This window comes from Sus scrofa, chromosome 2 (genome assembly GCF_000003025.6).
Source record: "Sus scrofa isolate TJ Tabasco breed Duroc chromosome 2, Sscrofa11.1, whole genome shotgun sequence".
Lineage (NCBI taxonomy): Eukaryota > Metazoa > Chordata > Mammalia > Artiodactyla > Suidae > Sus > Sus scrofa.
Window position 1 is genome coordinate 127,055,290 of NC_010444.4, and position 24,112 is coordinate 127,079,401.

General features: G+C 34.9%; 1 protein-coding gene across 13 annotated transcripts in view; it reads left to right on the forward strand.

Annotated features, from left to right (window-relative positions):
• The window catches only part of CSNK1G3 (casein kinase 1 gamma 3), a 115,812-nt gene that overhangs the window by 41,554 nt on the left and 50,146 nt on the right, over positions 1-24,112 (forward strand). For 12 of the 13 annotated variants that reach the window (XM_021084691.1, XM_021084697.1, XM_021084699.1 and 9 more), the window contains exons 3-4: positions 6,394-6,434; positions 10,623-10,692. In XM_021084691.1, coding sequence (XP_020940350.1) covers positions 6,394-6,434; positions 10,623-10,692 — 111 coding nt within the window. Of the gene's footprint in view, positions 1-4,202; positions 4,328-6,393; positions 6,435-10,622; positions 10,693-24,112 lie in introns of all 13 variants that reach the window. The other variant, XM_021084701.1, reaches the window with a different exon arrangement.

Consider the following 24,112-nt stretch of genomic DNA (forward strand, 5'->3'; position numbering starts at 1 on the left):
TCCACATGTCACCCTAGATGCCCTTTCCCCAGTCCCCACTGCCTTTCCAAATGCTCCAAGGAGAGATCTATTACCCTCTTGTTGAAACTATTCTTACAGATAGTTATTAAAAAAAGAAAGTTGGACATAGAAAACTTGACCTTGAGATTTAAGAAAATGGAAACATTTAAAATAATTACTTTAAAATGTATTTACTATCATTTTTGTGTTTTTAATTGTTAAATGATGAACTGATATATTTTTGGTTTTATCTTTGTATTGATGGTCAGGCTTGCATTCTACATGTTAGCAGATGTATTTCTAGCTTAGACAATCAACCAAAACCCCTAGAAATGTTTGTAACAGGCACTGAGTGAAATAAAACAGCTTGCTAAAATATGGAGTTATATTGTATATATTTTTTATTTTCCTGTATATTATGATGCTTTAACATCTTAAACATTTCTGGTCAACTATATTTCAATTAAAAAAAAGAATTAATACCTGAGGTAGACCTCTAACTGCAGATATATTCCAAAGTGTATGGCATCCCTTTCTGCTTTGCAACCCAGGTAATATAACATTGCTTTAATCATAAAATCAAAAACAAGGAAAAACCCTCAAAACCTTTCTAGCTGGGAAGAGACTGCTCCTCTAAGGGCTAGTCAGTTCTTAGGGATAGCAAAGGACTCAGGTGGGAGCATGCCCTTTTTTTTTTTTTTTAGGTTTTTATTTTTTCTGTTATAGTTGATTTACATTGTTCTGTCAATTTCTGCTGTACAGCTAAGTGACCCAGTTATACATGTGTGTATATATGCACATTCTTCTTCTCACATTTTCTCCATCACATTCCATCACATATGACTCAATATAGTTCCCTTTGCTATACAGCAGGATCTCATTGCTTATCTACTCCAAATGCAATAGTGTGCATGGTAGCATGCCTTTAATCTACAAGCTAACCAGTTCCTCTGCTCTCTGGCCCATACACTCCAGGAGGTAATCTTCCTCTTCTTTAAATCATTCCATGGCCAGGTACCAGACAACTAGAGACTGCCTGTCAAAGGGTAACAGAATTATTTGAATTAGCCAGTCCTAAGCTGTTTACTCTGACCTACCTTGCCTTTCCTGCAGAAACACCAGTAAAGGCCTTTGCCTGAGCTTTTCTCTTGCTCCTGTCTCTTACCACTTGACCAAAATAAGATGCTCCTTCTGTGACCCCCTCTCTTGGGCCTGGGAGTATAATAAACTTTGTTTTCCTGAGCTGCTTCTGTGTCCCCTCTTGTGGCTACATCTAATTGACCATAACGTAAAAGAACGCAGAACAAGGGTATTATATATTACTTTCTGAACTACCATATCTGAGATGAGATATTGTAAATTTTTACATAATTAAGTAGACCACAGGAGTTTTTATAATTTATTTTTGTTTCTTCTCTTTTTTTCCTGTATAGCTCTGAATTCCCAATTTATTATTTATATTTAGGAATTGTTTTGTTGAAAATTCTGCAGGCCTTACAGTATATATCAAGTAAATACACAGATTTGAGTGGATTCATCATTTTTCTGTTTATTGATTTTTCTTTTTGGTCTTTTTTTTGCCATTTCTTGATCCACTCCCATGGCGTATGGAGATTCCCAGGCTAGGGGTCGAATTGAAGCTGTAGCCGCCGGCCTACGCCACAGCCACAGCAACCCCGGATCTGAGCCGCGTCTGCAACCTACACCACAGCTCGCGGCAACGCCGGATCCTTAATCCACTGAGCAAGGCCAGGGATCGAACCCGCAACCTCATGGTTTCTAGTTGGATTCATTAACCACCGAGCCATGATGGGAACTCTTGTTTATTGATTTTTCTGCTTTTACTTAACTGAAGCTTAAAACTTACCTGAAAGAACTAATAATAGGAAAAATTATGTATACATGTATGTGTAACTTGGTCCCCATGCTGTACAGTTGATAAATAAGTAAATAAATAAATATAATTACAAAAAAAAAGAAAGAAATAGACTGATGGTATAACAAAGAAATCCTAGAATGTAATGGTGTTAGGCAAAACAGTTTCATTTTCTTTCACATGGCGCAGACTGGAAGGACAGCACCCCAGGCTGTTAAGGTACCTCTGCATCCTCAACACATGGCTCAGTCTTTGTGTGTAAAGTGATGAGTCCAGTTGTTGCCATCTCCTAGCCAGCCAGCAAGAAGAGGAGAAAGGGCCCGAAGAGCACAACTTCATTCTTGGAAGTGAAGAGTGACATACTTCACATCCATCCCCATCTAGAACCTAATCACCTGGCCACATCAAGCTGAAAGAGGCTAGAAATGTCGGCTAGCTGGACAGCTATTTAAAAACTTTCTCATTTTGTTATTACAGAAGGGGAACATATATATTTTGGGTAATGAGGTAGTTTCTGTAGAACAGTTTGTTTTTAAAATAACCATCACTCACATACCACAAAATTGGTAAAACCATTTTTTTAAGTTCAGTACGGCACAAAGCTCTATTGGAAATGTCTTTTGAAAATGGATTAAAACATTGGTTAACTGGAACCAGTCTACTTGGGCCTTCTCTTAACTGGATTCCGTCTATACCCACACTCCTTTGCTCTCACTTGTACTGTACTCACAAACACATACTTTGTGCATACATATAGCAAATATTGATTAAAAGCCAATTATTCGAGGCTGTGCCTGTGTAAAGTAACAAAAATGCGTCGGTAGTATTCTTCAGTCATTGTTCATCTTTGTAAATACAACCCTCAAAGTTCAGTAAAATTTCTAATGTTTAAAAATGAAACTTTTAAAGATATAGTGCTTTCTGCTGTGACTTAAAAACAGACATTTGATCATGTAAATACAAACAAAAACAGTGCTTTCAGAAGTATTTGGTTTATTTTGATTCTGTGGAATCTGTGTTTAACCTAACTTGTTGTCCTATGAATATTTTCCCTATTGCTTGTGAATAAATATATATGAAATAGTTATGAAAAGATGATAATGTTTTGAGGGAATTTAAATTCCATCTTTGAACTTAAAACACAATTGTTGTTTTGCTAGACACCATTTCCTCAAGATAAAGTTTTTCATTGTAGCATTAAATTATTCACTATATGGAGTTGCCATGTAATTATTCATTATATAGAGTGGTTCAGCAGAAACGAATCTGACTGTCATCCATGAGTACACAGGTTCGATCCCTGGCCTCACTCAGTGGGTTAAGAATCCGGTGTTGCTGTGAGCTTTGGTGTAGTTTGCAGATGTGGTTCGGATTCTGCATTGTTGTGGCTGTAGTGTAGACTGGTGGCTACAGCTCCCATTCGACGTCTAGCCTGGAACCTCCATATGCCAAGGGTGCGGCCCTAAAAAAAAAGATAATAAAAAAAGATGAATTATTCACTATAAACTTATTAGAGGAAGCCTACAATTTTATAGGTTTCTTGAAATGTATTCTTGAAAATGTCTATGAAGGCACATCTAAATGCTGAACTAATTGGCTAAAAATATGGCATGTTTTCTGTGCCTTTTTTTATATCCATGATTACCTTTCTACCCACTTTGGGTACTCCTGTTGAGGGCCATCTATGTGATAAGAACAATGGGTTTATGAGACCTATGCTATTCAATATTATAATGAATACTTTTTTTTTAACCCTCCCCCCACCCTCAACTCAGTTTTTATAAAATAAGGACAAAATTCAGAAAAGCGTTACCAATATTTGTATGACAAACTGTTGATATACATTGTTGGGCACGGTTCTAGGTATTTTCTCCCTGGCAGTCTTTGCCAGAAGCAGTTTTGCTATTTGACCATACAAATAATTGGCTGTTAGGCAATTTGGCCATAAAGGGTAAAATAACTGATGGACAGTTTGGTTTGACAGCATGGTTTCAACTAGTTGACATTTTGGTTTCATTTCTCCACTGATGGAGTGCTTTCATTTTTATATTATATAAACCTTAGGTCTCATAATGGTCTAAATAGTGACGAGTTGACTAAAGATAGTGAATGATAAACAACTATGTATATTGACTTGATAGGAAAACTAACTGGAGGTGTGAAATAAGAGAGTGGAAAGCCAGATTGCCTATGACACTAGAAAATGATAACATCACTTTGCCAATCCTTCTGACACATATTTTACCAAGCTATGGCAGATAAGAAGTAGCGAGAATTACCCAACAGTCCTCCAGAGCATTAATTACCGATTCTTTGGCTAATTTAGATACAGCATCATGTTCTCTACTGCCATCTTTATCAAATTTATCATGCAGTGTTAGAAGTTGGAGCCAAAAGAACAGTCAAGCTCCTGTCTCCCAAAAGGAAATGGTTATGTGATTCCTGATGCATGTAAGTTTCTTGAAAATAGTGAAAATTTTTGCTGTTCGATAGTGGAGAATGTGATGGAGACATTATTTTCATACTTGGCACAGAATCTGGCTTAAATGATTTGATGAAATATTAAGGACTGGGCATGTGATGGAGCATTTAAATGTAGTCTAGAGATTTACCACCAATTACGTGTATCTATAAAAAATAGGAAGATCCCTCAATTATTTTAATTCCATGGAAATCTGGAGGGACTTAGAGCAAATTTTTTTTTATATTGTAGAGAATTTAGGTCCAACATGAGATCCCGAATCCTTAATGATCGTTTTTGAGAAAAGAATTATCATGTATTCACATATTTTCGACTTTAATTTTTCAGAATAAAATCTTTAAAAAATTTGTTAATCAATTTTCATGTGTCATTTTGTCTTTTTAATGTCCCTCTTTACTTTCATTGTTCTATCTTTTATGGCAAAATTGTTTATGGGCAATTAGTTGTGCTTCCAAACTGATTATGGCAAAGATTCTTATGGTGAAAATAACTATTCACGATGGCACTATATACGAGACTGAAATTTTGCCTAGAAATTTTACTGCCATCCATCAGCTGTTGTATAAAATGAAATTAGGAGTATTATGCTGGAAAAATCACATGTGTGAAAATTGATTTGCTTATTATGTGTTCAGTAGTTGGTATGATCAGGGCCAATTATTATCACAGTTAAAAACAACAACTATCATTATTCTGTTTTTTTTTTTACTATAAAAATAATGCATGTTTATTGAAAGAATACTGGAAATTCAGAAATCACATTTTCTTTTTTTTAATTCTTTTTATCGTATTTGTAAAGAAGCACATTATATATCAATTTCTCTTTTCTCCATAGTATTTTACTTGAACTACAAATGCTGACCCTGTGGAATTTTCCTAGATTATTTTCACTTTGCTGGTTCCAATGATTACTATAATTGATTGAAATTCTTTACATATTAATTATATTAAATATTTATTCAGATTTGTCTTTTATCTGTTCTTTGTATATAGTAGATTTTTTTATTTACAGAAGTTTAAAATATTTTATGCTGTCAAATCTGTATAAAATCTTTGGATCGTTTTATCTTTTTCCATTTTTTTTTAACGCTCAAAAAGACTTCTATATACTAGCCTGATAAATATTTTTTTCTTGTCTTATGGCATATACTTAACTCTTAAGATATTTGGAATTTAATTTGGTTACAAAGTGAGTTGCTAATAATCCTCTTCCACTAAAATGGTTAACTGGTTTGTCAGAACCAATTATTGAATAATACTTAAAAAATTTTATTTTAAATATATTTCAGATTTTTCCTATATATTTGATGTATTTACAAGATTGTGTATGAGCCCTATTAAGATCACATTCCATAGAAATGAAGGGTTTAAAATGAGGTAGTGATTGAGAAAGGAATTTTGTATTCCTGTTTTTATTTAGGGGTTCTGGTTTTGAAGTTTAGAGTAGCATGTATTTATTGATTACTTTCTGACTTGTATACACTATTCCAACAAAATAAAAATATTTCTCTTTTTGTAAATGGGCTAAAGTATTTGTTAGTATCACTTTCTACTCTGAATTCAAGTGAAATACTAAATTTGTCATTGAGTTGATCGTAATTTACATATCTCATTATTGATGTTTTAGCTAAACAGTTGGAAAGAAAATATATGTTTCATTTAAATATGTGTGGAGTTCCCGTTGTGGCTCATTGGTTAACGAATCTGACTAGGAACCATGAGGTTTCGGGTTGGATCCCTGCCCTTGCTCAGTGGGTTAAGGATCCGGCGTTGCTGTGAGCTGTGGTGTAGGTCGCAGACGCGGCTCGGATCCCGTGTTGCTGTGGCTCTGGCGTAGGCCGGTGGCTGCAGCTGCGATTAGACCTCTAGCCTGGGAACCTCCATGTGCCACGGGAGCGGCCGTAGAAAAGGCAAAAAGACAAATAAATAAATATGTTCTATGCTTTCCCCTGCACTTCTCAGACTCCAATTTTACATAATATATCTTCAAAAGTTCATTTCTGGTAGAATCTGACATTTTTCTTTCTTTTTCAAGGGAAAAATTTATATACAAATGAATATGTGGCAATTAAACTGGTAAGTTCTTGTTTCTTATTTTTCTTTAATTATTTTCTTGTTATTTCTTTAATGATTAAGGTGCATTTTAATTACTTTTTTCCGTATCACTTATGACTTTATTGGGAAAGTGATAAGCTTAACTGATCTTTTGTTATTAAACTTCTAGCATCACCATGCCCTTCAAGTATATAATAGTCTATTATATAAGATGTCTGTGTCTTTCTAGGTCATGAAAGCTTAATTTCTTTACTTTGGCAGCATTATGAGAATCGATAAGAAGCTGACATATTGGAATTTTTAATTAGATAAAAATTAGAATATAAGATTTTTCTTCCTGATTCAAGCCTGTGGACACATATCCTTAGTATTCAGCATTTTTAAATACATTTTTTTAAAATGTATTTTCAGGTAGCTTCCAAAAGTCTTTTTCTGTCGACGTTTTATATTTGGTAAAGCTGGCCATATTGCTTGACCTTTAGGAAAACCGAAATGCCTGATGTGGGTGGAGGATAGCAGGGCACACAAACTGCCATGGGATGGTTTTGAAGTCCTAAGTGTGCCTGGTGTGACAGCTGTAGGGCAGTTCTTTTTTTGGATAGTTAGGATCTGGGAATTTTTATAAGACATAAGTTTCTCTTGCTTAACTTTTCTATTTAGTTTGACAGACAGTGAGATTTCCCTGAGGTTGAGCATGACATGGTTTTACCAGCCTGCCTGCTAGTCTCAGTCTCCTTTCTGCCAGTGTAGCCACTGTTAAAGTAATGTGACATTAATATAGAAGAGGGCACTATTCAAGGGAGAGGCAAGTGGGAGATAGAAAACTTCTGGGTGAGATAGAAATGTGTTGCATTTCACTGCAACAAATGCTGTTTATTTTTACTGGGAAATAAAAGTGCAGAGTAGGGTTGTGGTGCCACCAGGAGAGATGGACTGGATAACAGGTGGGTTGGGACTGGCATTATCTGGATGAGTTCACCTGGTTTATGGTATGGTCCTTGACTTTGTGACAGAAAATGTGGTTGAGTGGTCTCATTAAAATTATCTTTGTTGGGAGTTCCCATCACGGCTCAGTGGAAACAAATCTGACTAGCATCCATGAGGACGCAGGTGTGATCCCTGGCCTTACTCAGTGGGTTAAAGGATCCAGCATTGCTGTGAGCTGTGGTGTAGGTTGCATACATGGCTTGGATCTCATGTTGCTGTGGCTGTGGTGTAGGACAGTGGCTACAGCTCCAATTCGACACCTAGCCTGGGAACCTCCATATGCTGAGGGTGTGGCCCTAAAAATTTAAAATTTAAATATTTAAAAAGATAAAATAAAATTTAAAAAGATAAAATTTAAAAAGATTGTTATTGTTAAGCAGAAGGGGATTCACAGTATTAAATAATCTATGCAATCAGTCAAAGGTGTAAATTTTAGAAAGAGTTAATTTCTCATTTATAGTGAGATATTTTACAATTACAGGCCAGGAGTGCCCAAATCACTGTAAATAATATGTTTTCTTTCAGTAGGCTGATCTACATAGAATGCTAAGTTAAAGTTATGAGGTTCCCAGAGTTCCTTCTGTGGTGCAGGGTGTTAAGCACCTGTCAACAGCAGCTCGTGCCACTGCGAAGGTGCAGGTTCAGTCCTCGGCCCTGTGCTATGGGTTAAAGGATCTGGCATTGCTGCAGCTGCAGTGAGGGTCTCAGCTGGAGCTTGGGTTCAGGCGCTGGCCCGGGAACTTCCATATGCCTTAGATGAGACCATTAAAAAAAAAAAAATATTATGTCTGTATACCTTCAGCGATATCTGATTTTTGTATGTTGGTAAAAATAAAGACGTTATTTGATAACAGTGGTGTTTAGAGAGCAGACTTCACTGACCACTTCTTGCTCTATTATCTCTTAAAGGTTTTCACATTTATTTAATGTTACCGTAGTTCATATTGATAGTTTGTTTCAGGGTAATTTGTTAATTTGACCTCAGCCACCACCCTTATATCTTGTTGTTTGTGGTTATATAATAAACTATTGTTCATGAATAATGAAAAAAATTCATCCTGTGCTGAGGTGACTTTTGTTATATGGTGACACAGTAAAATTTTTCTGCTAGTTGTGCAACAGTCATCACAATCAAATTTTATAGCATTTCCATCCTAAACCCTCAGTGCATCCCCCCACTCCCCAACCTGTCTCATTTGGAAACCATAAGTTTTTCAAAGTCTGTGACATCATTCTTAGATCTGGGTTTCTGTTTTTACCTAGGGAATATTGGTGATTAAATAAGTTAGGTATTTAATTTTTGTTGTGATTGCCTAAGTGGGCATCTTTTATCATATCCTGTGATTATGTACTTCTGTGTAATTAACTGAGGAATTATAAGGGTAATATAGCACTGTGTGGAAGGAACTATTGTAAGTCATTTGTATGTGTATATAAATAAAAGGAGAAAGAACATTTTATCCCTCTTTTGTAATGAGGGAACTGAAAAGCACAAAAAGATTAAGTAACTTGCCAGAGTCTACACAGCTAGTAACTAGTGAATTTAGGATTTAAACCAAGTAGAAATTTCGTTTCAGTGCCTGTGCTTTTAACTACTCTATTATCTTGCCTCTCAAGAGCTAATAAGCTGATTGTTTTCTCTTATAGTAATCTTATGATTATAATTATTCCACTGGGGTTTTACCAGTTCCTTTTCTGAAGCCTTTGTGTGTCATTCGTTGTTTCATCACAATGTGTCTTAGTATTAATTCTTTTTAGTTACTCTGTGATTGACATTCCTCTTGAATCTCTGGCTTATCTTTCATCAGTTCTTGTATTTGTTTCTTCAGTTATTGCCTCTGTTCACTTTTCTCTCTCCTTTCCTCCTGAGTCACTTATCAAATGTGTGTTAGCCTCTCTCATTGTGTTGTCCAGATCTCTAATCTTTTTTCTGTATATTCTCTTTTTCTTCCTTCATAATGCATTTTAAAAAATTTGTATAGATGCGTTCTACAAGATTTTCTTATTCTGTAGATGCTTTTCTTTCTACCACTTTCCAAATTCTCTTTCCTATTGTGTTAATGTGTTGGCAGATTACTTTTAAATTTTGTCTATTGTAGTTTTTTGAGTGTTTCTTTTTTTTCTTTTTTCTTTTCTTTGATCTTTTTAGGGCTGCTTCTGCAGGAAATGGAAGTTCCCGGGCTAGGGGTTTAATAGGAGCTATACCACAGCCCCACAATCTGTAATCCAAGCTGCATCTGTGACCTGCACCACAGCTTGCGACAACGTCAGATCCTTGACCTACTGAACGAGGCCAGGGATCAGACCTGCATTCTCATGGATACTAGTTGGGTTCTTAACCCACTGAGCCGCAATGGGAACTCCAGTTTTTTTGGTATTTCTTCAGGTTTTGTTGGTTTTATTTAAATTCGTTACTATGTTATACTTTCCTGTTGGATCTTGTTCTGTTTCCCAGTGTTATTATCTTATTATAGTTTTGTTTCCTGCAAATGTTTTTATGCATTTGTTATTTTTTATATCTGTTTTGCTTCTGTTTATGTTCTGTGTATGTGCAAATCTCAAAAACATTATGGTGAGTGAGAAGAGGCAGATACATACACATAAAATGTACATTGTATAATATCATTTGAATGAAATCCAGCAACAAAATAAATCCAAAGGTGATAGAAGTCCAAAGTGAGTACTTTGAGAAAACAGTGATGGAAATGTTCTAAATGTTTATTGAGCTGGTCGTTGCAGGGATATATACAGTTAATGCAATTCATGGACCTAATACTTAGGAACTGTGTGTTTTATTGTAAGCCACATCCAATCTAAATTTTTTAAAAAAGTATTCTTGCTACTATCAAAATTTTCTTATCTCCATTGTTCTTTCTTACATTTCTAAAATTTTGCTTTCACCTAGAACCTTTCAGATATAAAGTCAGAGGTGAATTCCCGGGGACAGGAGAAATAGAATAAGGGCCAAGATCCCCTTAGTCATGACTCTTCACAGTATAACTTTTCTTCCTGGTGAAAGAGTCAAACAGACTTCCCTAATGCTTGATCTAATAGCTACTTAACCTTCTGTATATTTACAGCATCAGTTTAGTTTACTTGGCACTAAACATGCCTAACAGAGTATTATTATAAGAGTTGACACCAAGATTTATAACATTTGAAATTGAGGCCCAGTATAACTTAAATATTTTTTGTTGTTGCCTTTTTTTTTTTTTTAAATAGGAGCCCATGAAATCCAGAGCACCACAGCTACATTTGGAATACAGATTCTACAAGCAATTAGGATCTGGAGGTAAAGTCTTGTACTAATTTTTAAATTCATAATAAAATGGATTGTCATCATAATAACTCTGTTGTTTCAAAGAATAGTATTTTAAATTTGGTAAAAATGAATCACTCTTTAAGGCTTTGTTTAGTAGACATTTTCTTACTGGAGTCTTCCCTTTTTATTTTAAATATGACATTTTGGGAGCATTTTTGGTACTAATGTAAGTAGAGAACATTGAGAAAAAAATTTAATTTGAGACTATAAGGTGTATGTAACTTGAATGTTCTTAGCCTTTGTAGTGCTATTATAGTTATTGAAGTGACTTATAACATGGTGGTAGACTGAAAAAGGGCCCCATGCAAGATATCTGTATCATAATCCCTGGAACCAATCAATGTTATTTTATAGCAAAGACTTTGTAGATATGATTAAGTTAAGGATATTGAGGGGAGAAATTATTCTGAGTTATCTGAGTGGCCCAGAAATGCAGTCAGAAATGTCCTTGTTGGATTTCCCGTCTTTGGCTCATTCGTGAGGATGTAGGTTACATTCCTGTCTTTGCTCAGTGGATTAAGGATCTGGGATTACCATGAACTGTGGTGTAGGTCATAGATGTGGCTCAGATCCTGTGTTGCTGTGGCTATGGACTAGGCCAGCAGCTGCAGCTCCTATTCAACCCCTAGCCTGGGAACTTCCATATGCTGCTGATGTGGCCCTAAAAAGACCAAAAAAAAAAAGAGAGAAGAGAGCAAGTGAGAGAGAAATTCCCTTGTAAAAGAAAGGCAGAGGAATGATTTAAATACAGAGGAGCAGGCAAAGTGGTCAAGATTAGAGTGATTGAGCCATTAGCCAAGGAATGCTGGTAGCGAGAGCCTGGTGTAGGATTCTCTTGTAGAACCTCCAGAGGGAACATGTCCCTACCCACACCTTGATTCAGCCTTTTGAAACTGATTTCAAATTTCTGGCCTGCAGAACTGTGAGAAAATTAATTTCTGTTATTTTAAGCCTCAAGTGTGTAGTAGTTACAGTGCCTATAGGAAACTAATACAGATATATTTTTAAATAAATTCCAAATCTAAGTGAAAATGAATATTTTGTGCCACTGGAAAAAACTAGTGAGAAGATTTTGTATTTTATGTTACATTTACTTTATGTTGAAATTTCTCTCAGCTCCACTTTTTCTGTTCACTCCTATTCTACCAACTGTAGTGATTTTATATGAACAGTTTCTTCCCCTAGGGATACTTTGTTTCCCCAGATTTAATAAAATGGAATTTTTTCATGAGTCTTTTTGTAAGCACATGTTTACATTCTAGTTAGTAGAGCTGTTCATTTCTTAATAATTATCAATTTTGCAACTTTTGTTCCTAAAAGTATACTTTCCAAATGAGTAGTCATTGTGGGGACAATAATTAGTTGACATTTTGTATTAATGTGTTTATTAATTTAAACATGCATATATACCTTGTGTTTAAGTCTGATACAGACAGGCTTCTAGGACTTAATCAAAATTGTCACTGACAACTGAGATTTAAATGGTAAGTCATACAAGTCATTATGTTAGGACTAGCAAATGACAGAAAGCCTTAAGAAGCTAAATGAAGAAAAAGGAGTTCATTGACTCATGTACTGTATTTCAGAGAAAGGACCTATCTTTAAGACATTGCTGTATCTGGAACTTCAAATACTGTCATCAGGGACATTCTTGAATTTGTTTCGATGCTCTGCTTTTGTGTGTGGCAGCTTTGTTCTCTGGTTGGTCCTTCTGAGATGGCAGAGGTGGTTACCAACAGCCTAGCTTAGTAGTTATAAAAGTATTTCTTAATTAAAAATTTCACCATAAGTTCTAGGACTGGATCTTACTGTCTTATTTTGTGTCTCATGATTTAATCCCTGTGAATCTGATTGTCCAGACTTACATCTTATGCTCATCTCAGGTACTGCCTGAAATTCAGGGACTGAGGATGAGGAGAGGTCATTGCCTAATAGGAAATTGAGGTGTTACCAGAAGGAAGATTGGGTGCTGGGGTTATAAAGACAAGAGACATATCTCCTTAAGTAGTAAAGCTATCATTTGGAAAAGCAGGACTGGATACTTTTTTTTTGCTTTTCAGGGCCACACCCATGGCACATGGAGGTTCCCAGGCTAGGGTCAATTTGGAGCTACAGCTGCCCACTTATGCCACAGCCATGGCAATGCAGGATCTGAGCCATGTCTGCAACCTACATCACAGCTCATGCCAACATGGGATATCTGACCCACTGAGTGAGACCAGGGACTGAACCTGCATCCTCCTGGATACTAGCTGGATATGTTTCCACTATGCCACAACGGGAACTCCTCGATACTTTAATTGGATAAGAATGAATAAGTTAGTTTAGGCAGTCATTGAATTGAATACCATGGTATACTACTACTTACTTTTATTATATTCTTTGCCTTTTTAAATTTTAAAAATTATGTCAGAGGTAGTAATAAAAATAAAGCATAGATCTTTTAGCATTTAAATGCAAAAGGGTTGCAGTGTTGAATAATTGCACGGCCCACCATTTACAAGGTAGACTTATACAAGGGTGCTGTGCTCATGACATAACATTTACATAAATTGAAATAGAAATGTTACTGCCAGAAGGTGTGTGTTGTGGTAGCTCTGAAACTCTAACCAGTGTGAGTGTTGTTCAGTGTTTTATGTGGATATGAATTTTAGTTATTTGTTAGAATTTTTATCGTGAATTTTAGAAACATTTTTGAGTACCCATGTGAACTTTTTGGAATAACAAGAGTGAATAATTCTTTGGGGGAAGAACTGATGACTTTAAAATAATTTGATTTTTAGAATTAATGCTCTTATTCATAAGTGGACCATTGATAGTAATTTAAGCTACACTTTTACGGTATTTTAGGTTTCATTTAAATAGCAACTTGCTTCTTGTTAGTGTTCTCTTTAAAAATAGGTCCACTTAATCAATATTTGGAATATATAAAGAACTAAAATGCAAGAGCAAAAATGCAGACAATCCAATTTTAAAATGGGCAAAGGACTTGAATAGGCATTTCTCTGAAGAGGATAGGTAGACAAGTGGCCACTAAGTACATGAAAAGAAAAGATTCTGAATATCACCAATCACTAGGGAAATGTAATCAAAACCACAAAGACTTCACACCTGTTAGAGTGGCTATTATTAAGCAAACAAAGGAAAAACAAACCAAAAACCAGCAAACAACTAGTGTTTGTGTGAATGTGGAGAAGTTGGAATCTTTGTGCATTGCTGGTGGTAATGTGAAATGCTGCAGCCGCTGTGGAAAACGGTATGACTCTTCCTCAAAAAATTAAACATACAATGACCATTTAATCCATCAATTCCTCTTCTAATTATATGCATTAAAGAATTGAAGGAGTGTTCTTCTGGTGTAGCAGGTTAAGGGTCCGGTGTTCTTACTGCAGCGGCCCAGGTCACTGCTATGGCACGGATTAAAAAAAAGAATTGAAAGCAGGGACTTAGATAGTGTACACCCGTGTTCATAGCAGAATGTTTTGCAGTAGCCAAAAAGTGGAAACAATCCAAATATCCATTGATGGATGAGTGGGTATATAAAATGTGGTCTCTACATAGGGTGCAATATTACTTAGTCCTAAACAAAGGAAGACAGTTCTGACGCATGCTACATACAGTATAGAGTGACCTTGAGGATTTTATGCTAAATGAAGAAGCTAGTCACAGAAGGGCAAATACTATGTGATTATACTTTTTGAGGTGCCTAGAGAAGTCAGATTCATAGAGACAGAATGCAGAATGGTGGTTGCCAGGGCTGAGGGGAGAGGGGAATGGGAAAATATTGTTTAATGGGCACAGAGTTTCTATATGGGATGATGAGAAAGTTCTGGAGGTGGTAATGGTGCTGGTTGCACAACCATGTGACTATACCTCATGCCACTGAACTGTACTCGTTTTTTGGTTTATTTACTTGTTTTTCTTTAGGGCCACACTCATGGCATATGGAAGGTCCCAGGCTGGGGTTTGAATTGGAGCTGCAGCTGCTGGCCTATAACCACAGCCACAGCAACGATAGATCCTAGCAGCGTCTGCAATCTCCACCACAGTTCACGGCCATGTTGGATCCTTAACCCACTGAGCAAGGCCAGGAATTGAACCCATGTCTTCATGGATACTAGTCAGGTTTGTTACCGCTGAGCCGCGATGGGAACTCCCTAGGTTTTAATTATTAGAATTAATTGTTTTTTATTTAGTTGAAAAATAGTTTAGTTGAATTATTGATATTTCATGAGAATGTATGGGACATATTTTGAAATTTATGGGGAAAATTTTTGAAGATCTGTGATTTTGAATAATTCTTTATATTAAATTATTTCCTTGACATCACATGGTTTATATAGGCTATATTGGGGGAAATTTTTCAATCATTTTTTACTTGAAATTCCTTTATCACCTGATACCTTCATCAGAGAAAGTCAAATAATTTTTTTTCTACCATAAAATACTGCTCTTAGAAGATCTCTTACTATGGAAATATAAACATACCATTTGAGTATATATTAAATGTATTGTAAAACAGAAACAATAATCCTTTCTGTGGTAAGAGCTAAAGCTAGTAAGTTAAAACCTTCATTATTCTTTGTTCTCAACCTTCTTTCTGAGGCTCTCTCTTCTTTTTTGCTCTCTTTTCCCTCACTTCTCCCACTCTCAAAACCCTCTTCCTTGTGGTCTTTGCTGGCATATTTATATTGCTGTGGTTGTTCTGTCTTGTTTCATGTTTGCTTAGGGTACCCTCTAGCCTCTGTTTGTGAGTGACAACTTTTCTTACCTCATAACAGTTTAATTTTTTGCGCAGTTGTAGAAAACTGCCCAGACTTGTCCTAGGAAGTGAAATTTTAGTTGGGTCTTCACAGTGTTTGCTTTATATTCTTGATTAAAAAACTGCATATGTAAAACTCTTCATTCTGTACTTCAAAGACATAAAATTTGTGCTGAAATTCATTATTATGTATGGTATAGTTATGTAAGAAATTTTTGAATTCATTGACTCATAAAACACTATGTATCCCAAAGAGTCATTTAGAGTTAAATCATCTTTTTTTCCCACTAAATATCTATGCTGAGGCATATTTTAAAATAAAATTATGTCGAGTGATAAAGCTGAGGTATTTTTATTCAAATTGGAGACTAAATGTCTGTTTAATTTACTTAGTGAAATGTAATGCTGTTTATGGAATTAAGCTATCTTGGATAAGGTGGAGATAAATATTTTTGGGACATTATGTAACCATTAAAGAAAGGAACTTTTGAGAAAATTGAAGCAGTTTCCATTTGTCCCTTTAGTGATCTTTTTCTCCATGTTATTTTAGAAAGCCAAAGGTATATTATGCGTGTAGCTTGATTAACTCTACATGTTAGGAACACAGTAATTCTCCTCCAACAAAAAGCTGGGTTTTATGACTATAGCAGAGCAGATTTACTTGCCTACCTCTCCTCAACTCTGAGAAATTCTGTGTGAATAATTATGAATTTTGATTCATACTTAATATAACAGGTCTGAAAAGAGGAAACTTGAAGGTTGGGCATAGAGAAAAGTTGGCAATTTGGGTAGCAGAAGTAGGGTAGTAAACTTTGAATTGCAGACTTAGAAAAGCTCAAACATGAGGCAGAGTAAATGTGAGTCTTAAAATGGATCCATCTCATTTGCTATGGAGGTATGCTGGGAAGGAAGAAGCAGCCAAATTATATTAAAGGGCAACAGAGTCTTAATAGTTCACAGTGACCCTTGAACAATGTGAGACTTGCGTAGGTCCACTCAGATGTGATTTTTTTTTCAATAGTAGGTACTGTAGTACTGCATGATCTAAGGTTGGTTGAATCTGAGGGTGTGGAAGCACAGATACAGAGGAACTGAAACAGGTATATAGAGCGCCAACTATAAGTTGTGTGTCGATTATTGACTGTGTAGAGGGTCAGTGCCCCTAACACCTGAGTTCCTCAAGGGCCAGCTCAACTTAATTCCAAGAAGCTCTAAAATGAAGTTAATAGTTAATGAGTAAAAGTAAGGCTATGTAACTTTGAATATTGGCGAGAGTACATGAGAAATACTTGCTCAGTTACGCTTAATACGTGGATTACATAACTGTGGTTTAAATCTTTCTCCAATTCAAGCTTTTTTTTTGAAGTCCTCTAAAAGTATGTTTTAGCTGTGTACAGCATTACAATTTCAGGTATACATCATCTGTACAGGCATATCGCCCCTTTTTTTCTTATTGTTCTTCGACTAACTGTGCTTCACAGTTTTTTTTGTTTTTTAGGCAAATTGAAAGTAGCAACCCTTCAGTGAGCAAGTCTGATGACGCTTTTCCAACAGCTCACTTCATGTCTCTTTGTCACATTTTGCTAATTCTCATCATATTTCATATTTTCCAATCATTATTTATGATGATCTGTGATGAGTGATCTTTGGTGTTACTACTATGACTTGCTAAAGGGTCAGATGATGGTTAGCATTTTTGAGCAGTAAAGTATTTTTAAATTAAAGTATATATATTGTATTTTTAAACATAGTACTATTGCACACTTAATAGACTACAATATAGTATACATAACTTTTGTATGCACCAGTAAACCAAACTCATGTGACTTGCTGTATTTTAATATTCCCTTTATTGCCCTGGTCTAGAACTGAACCCGAAATGTCTCCAAAATGTGCCTGTACATACTACAAAGTGATCATCGCCACAATTCTAGTTATCATCTATCATCTTACAGCTGACCCCGCCTCCCCCTTTACCCATTTCACCAGTTCCCCCCAGCTCTTTCCCTCTGGGTAACCACTAATCTGATCTCTATATCTATGAGTTTGTTTTTGTTTTATTTAGTTTGTTCTTTTTTTTTTTTTTTTTTTTTTTAGATTCTACAGATGAGTGAAATTTGAAATTTTACAGCATTTGTCTTTCTTTGTCTGACTTAAGTTCACTCGGCATAAAATTTTCAGGGTCCATCCATGTTGTTGAAGATAACAGGATTTCATTCTTTTTTAATGGTGGGATAGTATTCCATGATGTACATGTACCTCATCTTCTTTATTCATTCATACTTCCACGAATACTTAGGTTATTTCTGTATGTTGGCTACTGTAAAGGATAGGGGTTCATGTATTCTTTTCAAAATACTGTGTTTGTGTTTCTGTGATACCCAGAAGTGGAATAGCTGGGTTGTAAGGTAGTGCTGTTCTTAATTTTTTTGAGGAATCAACATTTTTCCAAAGTGGGTGCCTCAGTTTGCAATCCCACCAGTGGTATACAAGGATTTACTTTTCTTCTCATTCTCTCCAATACTTATTTTTTCTCTTTTTGATACTACTTGATAACATTCTGATGGGTGTGCAGTGATTTCTTCTTGTGGTGTTGATTTGCATTTCCCTCATTAGTGATGTTGAACATCTTTTCACTGGCTTTTGGCATCTGTATGTCTTCTTTAGAAAAATGTCTTTTCAGATCCTCTTCTCGTTTTAATCAGGTTTTTTTTTTTTTGTTTTTGAGTTGTAAGAGTTACTTGTATATTTTGGATCTAAATCCCTTATTGGATATATGATTTGCAAATAACTTTTCCCATTCAGTAGGTTGCCTTTTCATTTTGATGATGGTTTCTTTCACTTTGCAGAAGCTTTTTAGTTTTATACAGTCCATTTGTTTATATTTGCTTTCGTTTCCCTTGGTTTTGGAATTAGATCCACAAAAATACCTCTAACACATGTGGGTGAAGCTACCTCCCATGTTTTCGTTTAGGAGTTTTATGGCTTCTGGTTTTACATTCAGGTCTTAAATCCATTTTGAGTTAATTTTTGTGTGTGGTGTCAGATAGTGGTCTAGCGTGATTCTTTGGCTTATAGCTGTCCTTTTTTTTTTTTTTTTGCCACCCTCTGACATATGGAATTCCCAGGCCATGGATCAGATCTGAGCCATAGCTGTAACTTAACTTGCAGCTGTGGCAACTCCAGATCCTTAACCCACTGTGCCAGGCTGGGAATCCAACCTTTGTCCCAGTGCTCCCAAGACACTGCCAATCCCATTGTGCCACAATAGGAGCTCCTGTAGCTTTCTAGTTTTCCCCAACACCATTTATGGAAGAGACCATCCTTTCTCCGTCATATGCTCTTTGCCTCTCTGTTGTCATTTAATTGTCCATATATGTGTGGGTTTATTTCTGGACTCTCAGTTCTGTTCCATTGATCTGTGTGTCTGTTTTTGCTCCAGTTCCATACTGTTTTGTTTAGTATAGGTTTGTAGTATACATTTGAGCCTTGAACACTGTGAGGATTAGGGTTGCTACCCTCTGTGGCAAAGTTGAAAAGTCAGATATAACCAAGTGTAACTTTTAGCTGACCCTTGGTATACACAGTTCTTCTGTATTCATGATTCTGCATCTTCAGATTCAATCACCCTCACATTGTGTAGTACTCTAGTATTTACTATTGAAAAAAAATCTGCATGTAAATACAGTTCAGATCTATGTTGTTTAAAGGTTTGCTGTAGCTTGAAATTAGGGAGCATGACAACTTCCAGTTTTGCTCTTTCTCAAGATTGTTTTGACTGTTTGGTGTCTTTTATAGTTCCATACAAATTTTAGATTGTTTGTTATAGTCATGTGAACTATATCATTGAAATTTTGATAGGGATTGCATTGAATTTGTGGATTGTTCTGAGTAGTATAGACATTTTAACAATATAAATTCGTCCATTCCATAAGTATGAAATATATTTCCATTTATTTGTCTTCTTCAATTTTTTTCATCAGTGTCTTAAAATTTTCAGTGTATAGCTCTTTCACTTCCTTGATTAAATTTATTGCTAGATACTTTTTTTTTGTGCAGTGGTGGTAGATGGGATCTTAATTTCTCTTTCTGATAGTTTATTTTTAGTGTATAGAAAGATTTCCATATATTGATTTTTTTATCTTGAATTCATTTATTGGTTTGAACAGATATTATTTGTGGCATTATTAGGACTTTTAATATATAGTATCATGTCATCTGCAAATAATGACACTTTTACTTCTTTCTTTCTGATTTGGATCACTTTTATTATTTTTTATTGCCTAATTGCTGTGGCTAGTATTTCCAGTACTGTATGAATAGAAGTGGTGAGAGTGGATATCCTTGTTTTGTTCCTGCCTAATCTTAGAGGAAAAGCTTTTAGTTTTTCATCATTGAGTATGATGTTACTTTTGGACTTGTCATATATTGCCTTTGTTAGGTTAAGATATGTTCACTCTCTACCCCTATGAATTTTGTCAAATGCTTTTTCTGCATTTATTGAGATGATCATGTGATCATTATCCTTCATTTTATTAATGTGATTATCATATTGATTGATTTGCATATGTTGAACATTCTTGCATCTTTGGGATAATTCCCACTTGGTCATGGTGTTTGATTCTTTTAATGTATTGCTGAATTTGGTTTGCTAATATTTTGTTGAAGATTTTTGCATCTTTGTTCATTAAAGATATTGGCCTGTAATTTTCTTTTACAGCGTTCCTGTAGTTTTGGTATTAGAGTAATGCTGGCATCATAAGATGTGTTTGGAAAGTTTTCTTCCTCTTCAGTTTTTTGGAAGAGTTTGAGAAGGACTGCTATGACATGTTCTTCAAATTAATTTGCCAGTGAAGCCATTTGATACTAGATTTTTGTTTGTTGTGAGCTTTTTGATTACTATTTCAGCCTCCTTACTAGTAATTGTTCTATTCAGATGTTCTATTTCTTCATGATTTTGTCTTGGTAGATTGTATATTTCTGGGAATTTTCCATCTCTTCTAGGTTGTCTAATCTGTGGGTGTATAATTTTTCATAGTAGTCCTTTGTAATTTTTTGTATTTCTGTGGTGTCAATTGTAGTTTCTCCTCTTTTATTTCTGATTTTATTTGAGTTCCCTCTTTTTTTCCCCCATGGTTAGTTGAGCTAAAGATTTGTCAGTTTTATCTTTTCAAATAGCAACCTCTTAGTTTCATTGATCTTTACTGTTTTTTAAATGTCTATTTTATTTATTTCCACTCTGGTCTTTATTATTTTCTTCCTTCTAATATTGAGCCTCATTTACTCTTTTTATATTTCCTTTACATGTAAAGTTAGATTATTTATTTTGGATTTCTCTTGTTTCTTGAGGTAGGCCTGTATTGCTATGGACTTTCTTCTTTGAACTGCTTTTGCTGTATCACATGGATTTTGGTATGTTGTATCTCTGTTCTCATTTGTCTCTAGGTACTTTATGATTTCTTTGTTGACCTTTTGGTTTTTTTGGTAGCATGTTGTTTAATTTCCATATTTTTGTGGTTTTTAATGTTTTTTGCTTTTTCTTTAGGTTCTTGTTTTTTCTGTTATAGTTGATTTACTTTCTATTATGGTTTATTTGCTCTTTTTTTCTAGTGATTGATATTTAGTTTCATAGCATTGTGGCAGAAGAATATGCTTAATATAATTTCAGCCTTTCTGAATTTATATTGAGAGTTTTTTATGACCTATTATATGATCTTTGTCAGAGAACATTTCAGGTGCACTTGAGAAAAAAGTATATTTTGATGCTTTTAGATGGAATGTTCTATATATATATCTATTAAGTCTGTGTGATCTAATGTGTGATCTAAATTTGATGCTTTCTTTTTTGATTTTTTTATCTGGATGATCTATCCATTGATATAAGTAGGGTGTTATATTTACCCTGTTAATATTTTCATTTTATCTTATTGTTCCTCTAGTGGATGCATATGCATTTATAAATGTTATATCTTCTTCCTTGATTGACACCTTTGTCATTATGTATGCCTTTGTCTTTTATTATAGTGTTTATTTTAAAGTCTATTCTGTCTGAAATGAGTATAGCCACTCCAGCTTTCTTTTCATTTACATTTGCTTGGAAATTTTTTTCATTCCTTAACTTTCAGCCTGTGAGTATTTTTTCTCCTGATGTGGATCTCAGGTAGGCAGCATATAGATGGATCTGTTTTTTAAAAGGCTCCTTACTGTCTTCTAATCCAGCTATTTTAGTCCATTTACACTTAAAGTTATTACTGATAAGTATGTACTTATTGTCATTTTGTTAGTTTTCTGGCTTTCTTATAGTTCCTCTCTGTTCTTCTCCTCTTTCCCTCTTCCCTTGTGTTTTGATGGTGTTCTTCAGTGTTATATTTAGATTTCTTTCCATTTTGTGTTTTTACTATAAGTTTTTTTTCCCTTTGTTTACTGTGAGGTTCTCATTTAACATTTTATGTAAGTCTTGGCCTGTTTTAAGCAGGTAGCAACTTAAATATGAACACATTTCAAAGATTTATCTTTTTACTTCTCCATTCTCTCCCCCTGTTGTCTAATACTTTTGATGACACATTTTGACTTTTTATTTTATGTATCCCTTAAATTACTATTATAATTTAAATTTACTATTTTTTTTGTCTTTTATCAGTCATGTTTGCTGTATAAGTGATTGATCCACTAGTTTTATTATATTTTTACCTTTTCCAGTGAGGTTTTTACTTTTATGTGTTTTCTTATTAATTAGTACTTTTTCTTTTCATCTTAGGAAATCTATTAAATATTTCTTGTAGGGCCAGTTTATGCTGATGAACCCCTTTAGCTCTTGTTTATCTGGGAAACTCTTGATCTTTTCCTCAATTCTGAATGATAATCTTGCTAGGTAGAGAATTCTTGGTTGGAAATTTTTTCCCTTTAGCCCTTTGAATAGGTTATGCTATTACTCCTGGCCTGTAAAGTTTTGGCTGAAAAATCTGCTCTTAGTCTTCTGGGGGGGTATACATCATTGTATGTAACATTTTTTTTTCCTCTTGTTCTTTTTAGGATGCTCTCTTTATCCTTAACTTATTCCATTTTAATTATAATATATCTTGGTGTCTGTCTGTTTGGGTTAGTGTTTATGGAACTCTTTGGGATTCTTAGTCCTGGATGTCTGTTTCCTTTCCCAAATTAGAGGAATTTTTTTGCACATATTTCTTTACATAATTTTTCTGGCACCTTTTTTCTCTCCCTTGTCCTGGGACCCTTATTATGCAATTATTCTGCTTGATGCTCTCTCAAAGGTTTATTAAGTTAATTTCACTTTAAAAAATTCTTTTCATTTTGCTTCTCTGATGAGTTTAATTGTTTTGCCTTGCAGTTCACTGATTCACCCTTTCACCTCATTCTGTCTACTGTTGAACCCATCTAGTGTATTTTTCAGTTGACCAATTGATTTGGTACTTTCCTATATTTCTCTCTCTGTTGAAATTCTCACTGTGTTCATCCTTTCTTCTTCTGAGTTTCATGAACATCTTTATGACCAGCAGCAGTAAATTAAAGAGTGGAAATGGGTTATTAGAGATTACTAAATTAAGAGCATAGAAGTTAGTACTTGCAGTGGCATAGAAGGGGAAAAAGCAGTAAAAATTAAGTAGCTGAGAGTTGTGGATAAGTCTTAATTGCATTTCTAGGCTCATAATGTATATAGAGTTGTAAAAGCAGTATTTCAGAGTTGGAGTAAATGTGAGTCTCTAATTCACTATTTCCAAGCCTTTTATCTGCTTTTACATATTATGGGGTTATATATGACTTAAATATGATAGGAGTGACTCTAGTAAGAGTGGCTCATGCTAAGATGATGATTCTAAGTGGCAGGGGGAAATTTTGTGTGTGTGTGTGAGACAGAGAGAGAAAGGAAGGGAGAAGAAGAGAGATGTGTGGGTGTAGGGTGGTTATGTGTACACATGGAAGTATGTGAGAATCTCTATTTTGGGGGAGGGAACCATGCATGTGATTTGAACGTGTCTTTTTCCCCTACCCTATCATGATTATATCGTCTTACTTCCTATCTTCAGCTGTTCTGTTCCTCCCTCATATTTACACTTCAGAAAAACAGGGCTTATCTAAACTACTAATATTATAGATAAATGGAGATCTACTTGTGAATAATTAATATTAAGCTGAAGTAAGAACCTAGTTATCCTGGCTTCTAGTTTAGTGTTTTGTTTTGCTCATGCAATAATCGTTATGCAAAATGACAGTTATAATAAACAACAAGAATGAAATTATGTTCCCAATACTCTTTATTTTAAAAAGATAGGAAGGTTTTTTTGTATTTTAGAAAGTTTTTCCTTTCTAAAATTATTAAACAAAACAAAAAACATTTGTAAGTAAAAATGAGACATTTAAGATGGAAGAAGTTCATTTCTTCATAACAGATAGACAAATGCAATATCAAGATAAAACGACCACCTCTTGTGTGCTAGTTTATTGGTAGTCTGTTCTAAAAATAAAATCCAGATGATTTCTGCGCATTTAGATTTTATATTTGAAGTTTGTGTTATTTTTCACTGCGTAATGAATTATTTAGTAATTAGTGGCATAGAATAACAGTCAATTTCTATGGGTCATGAGTTCAGGCATGGATTAGCTTTGGCC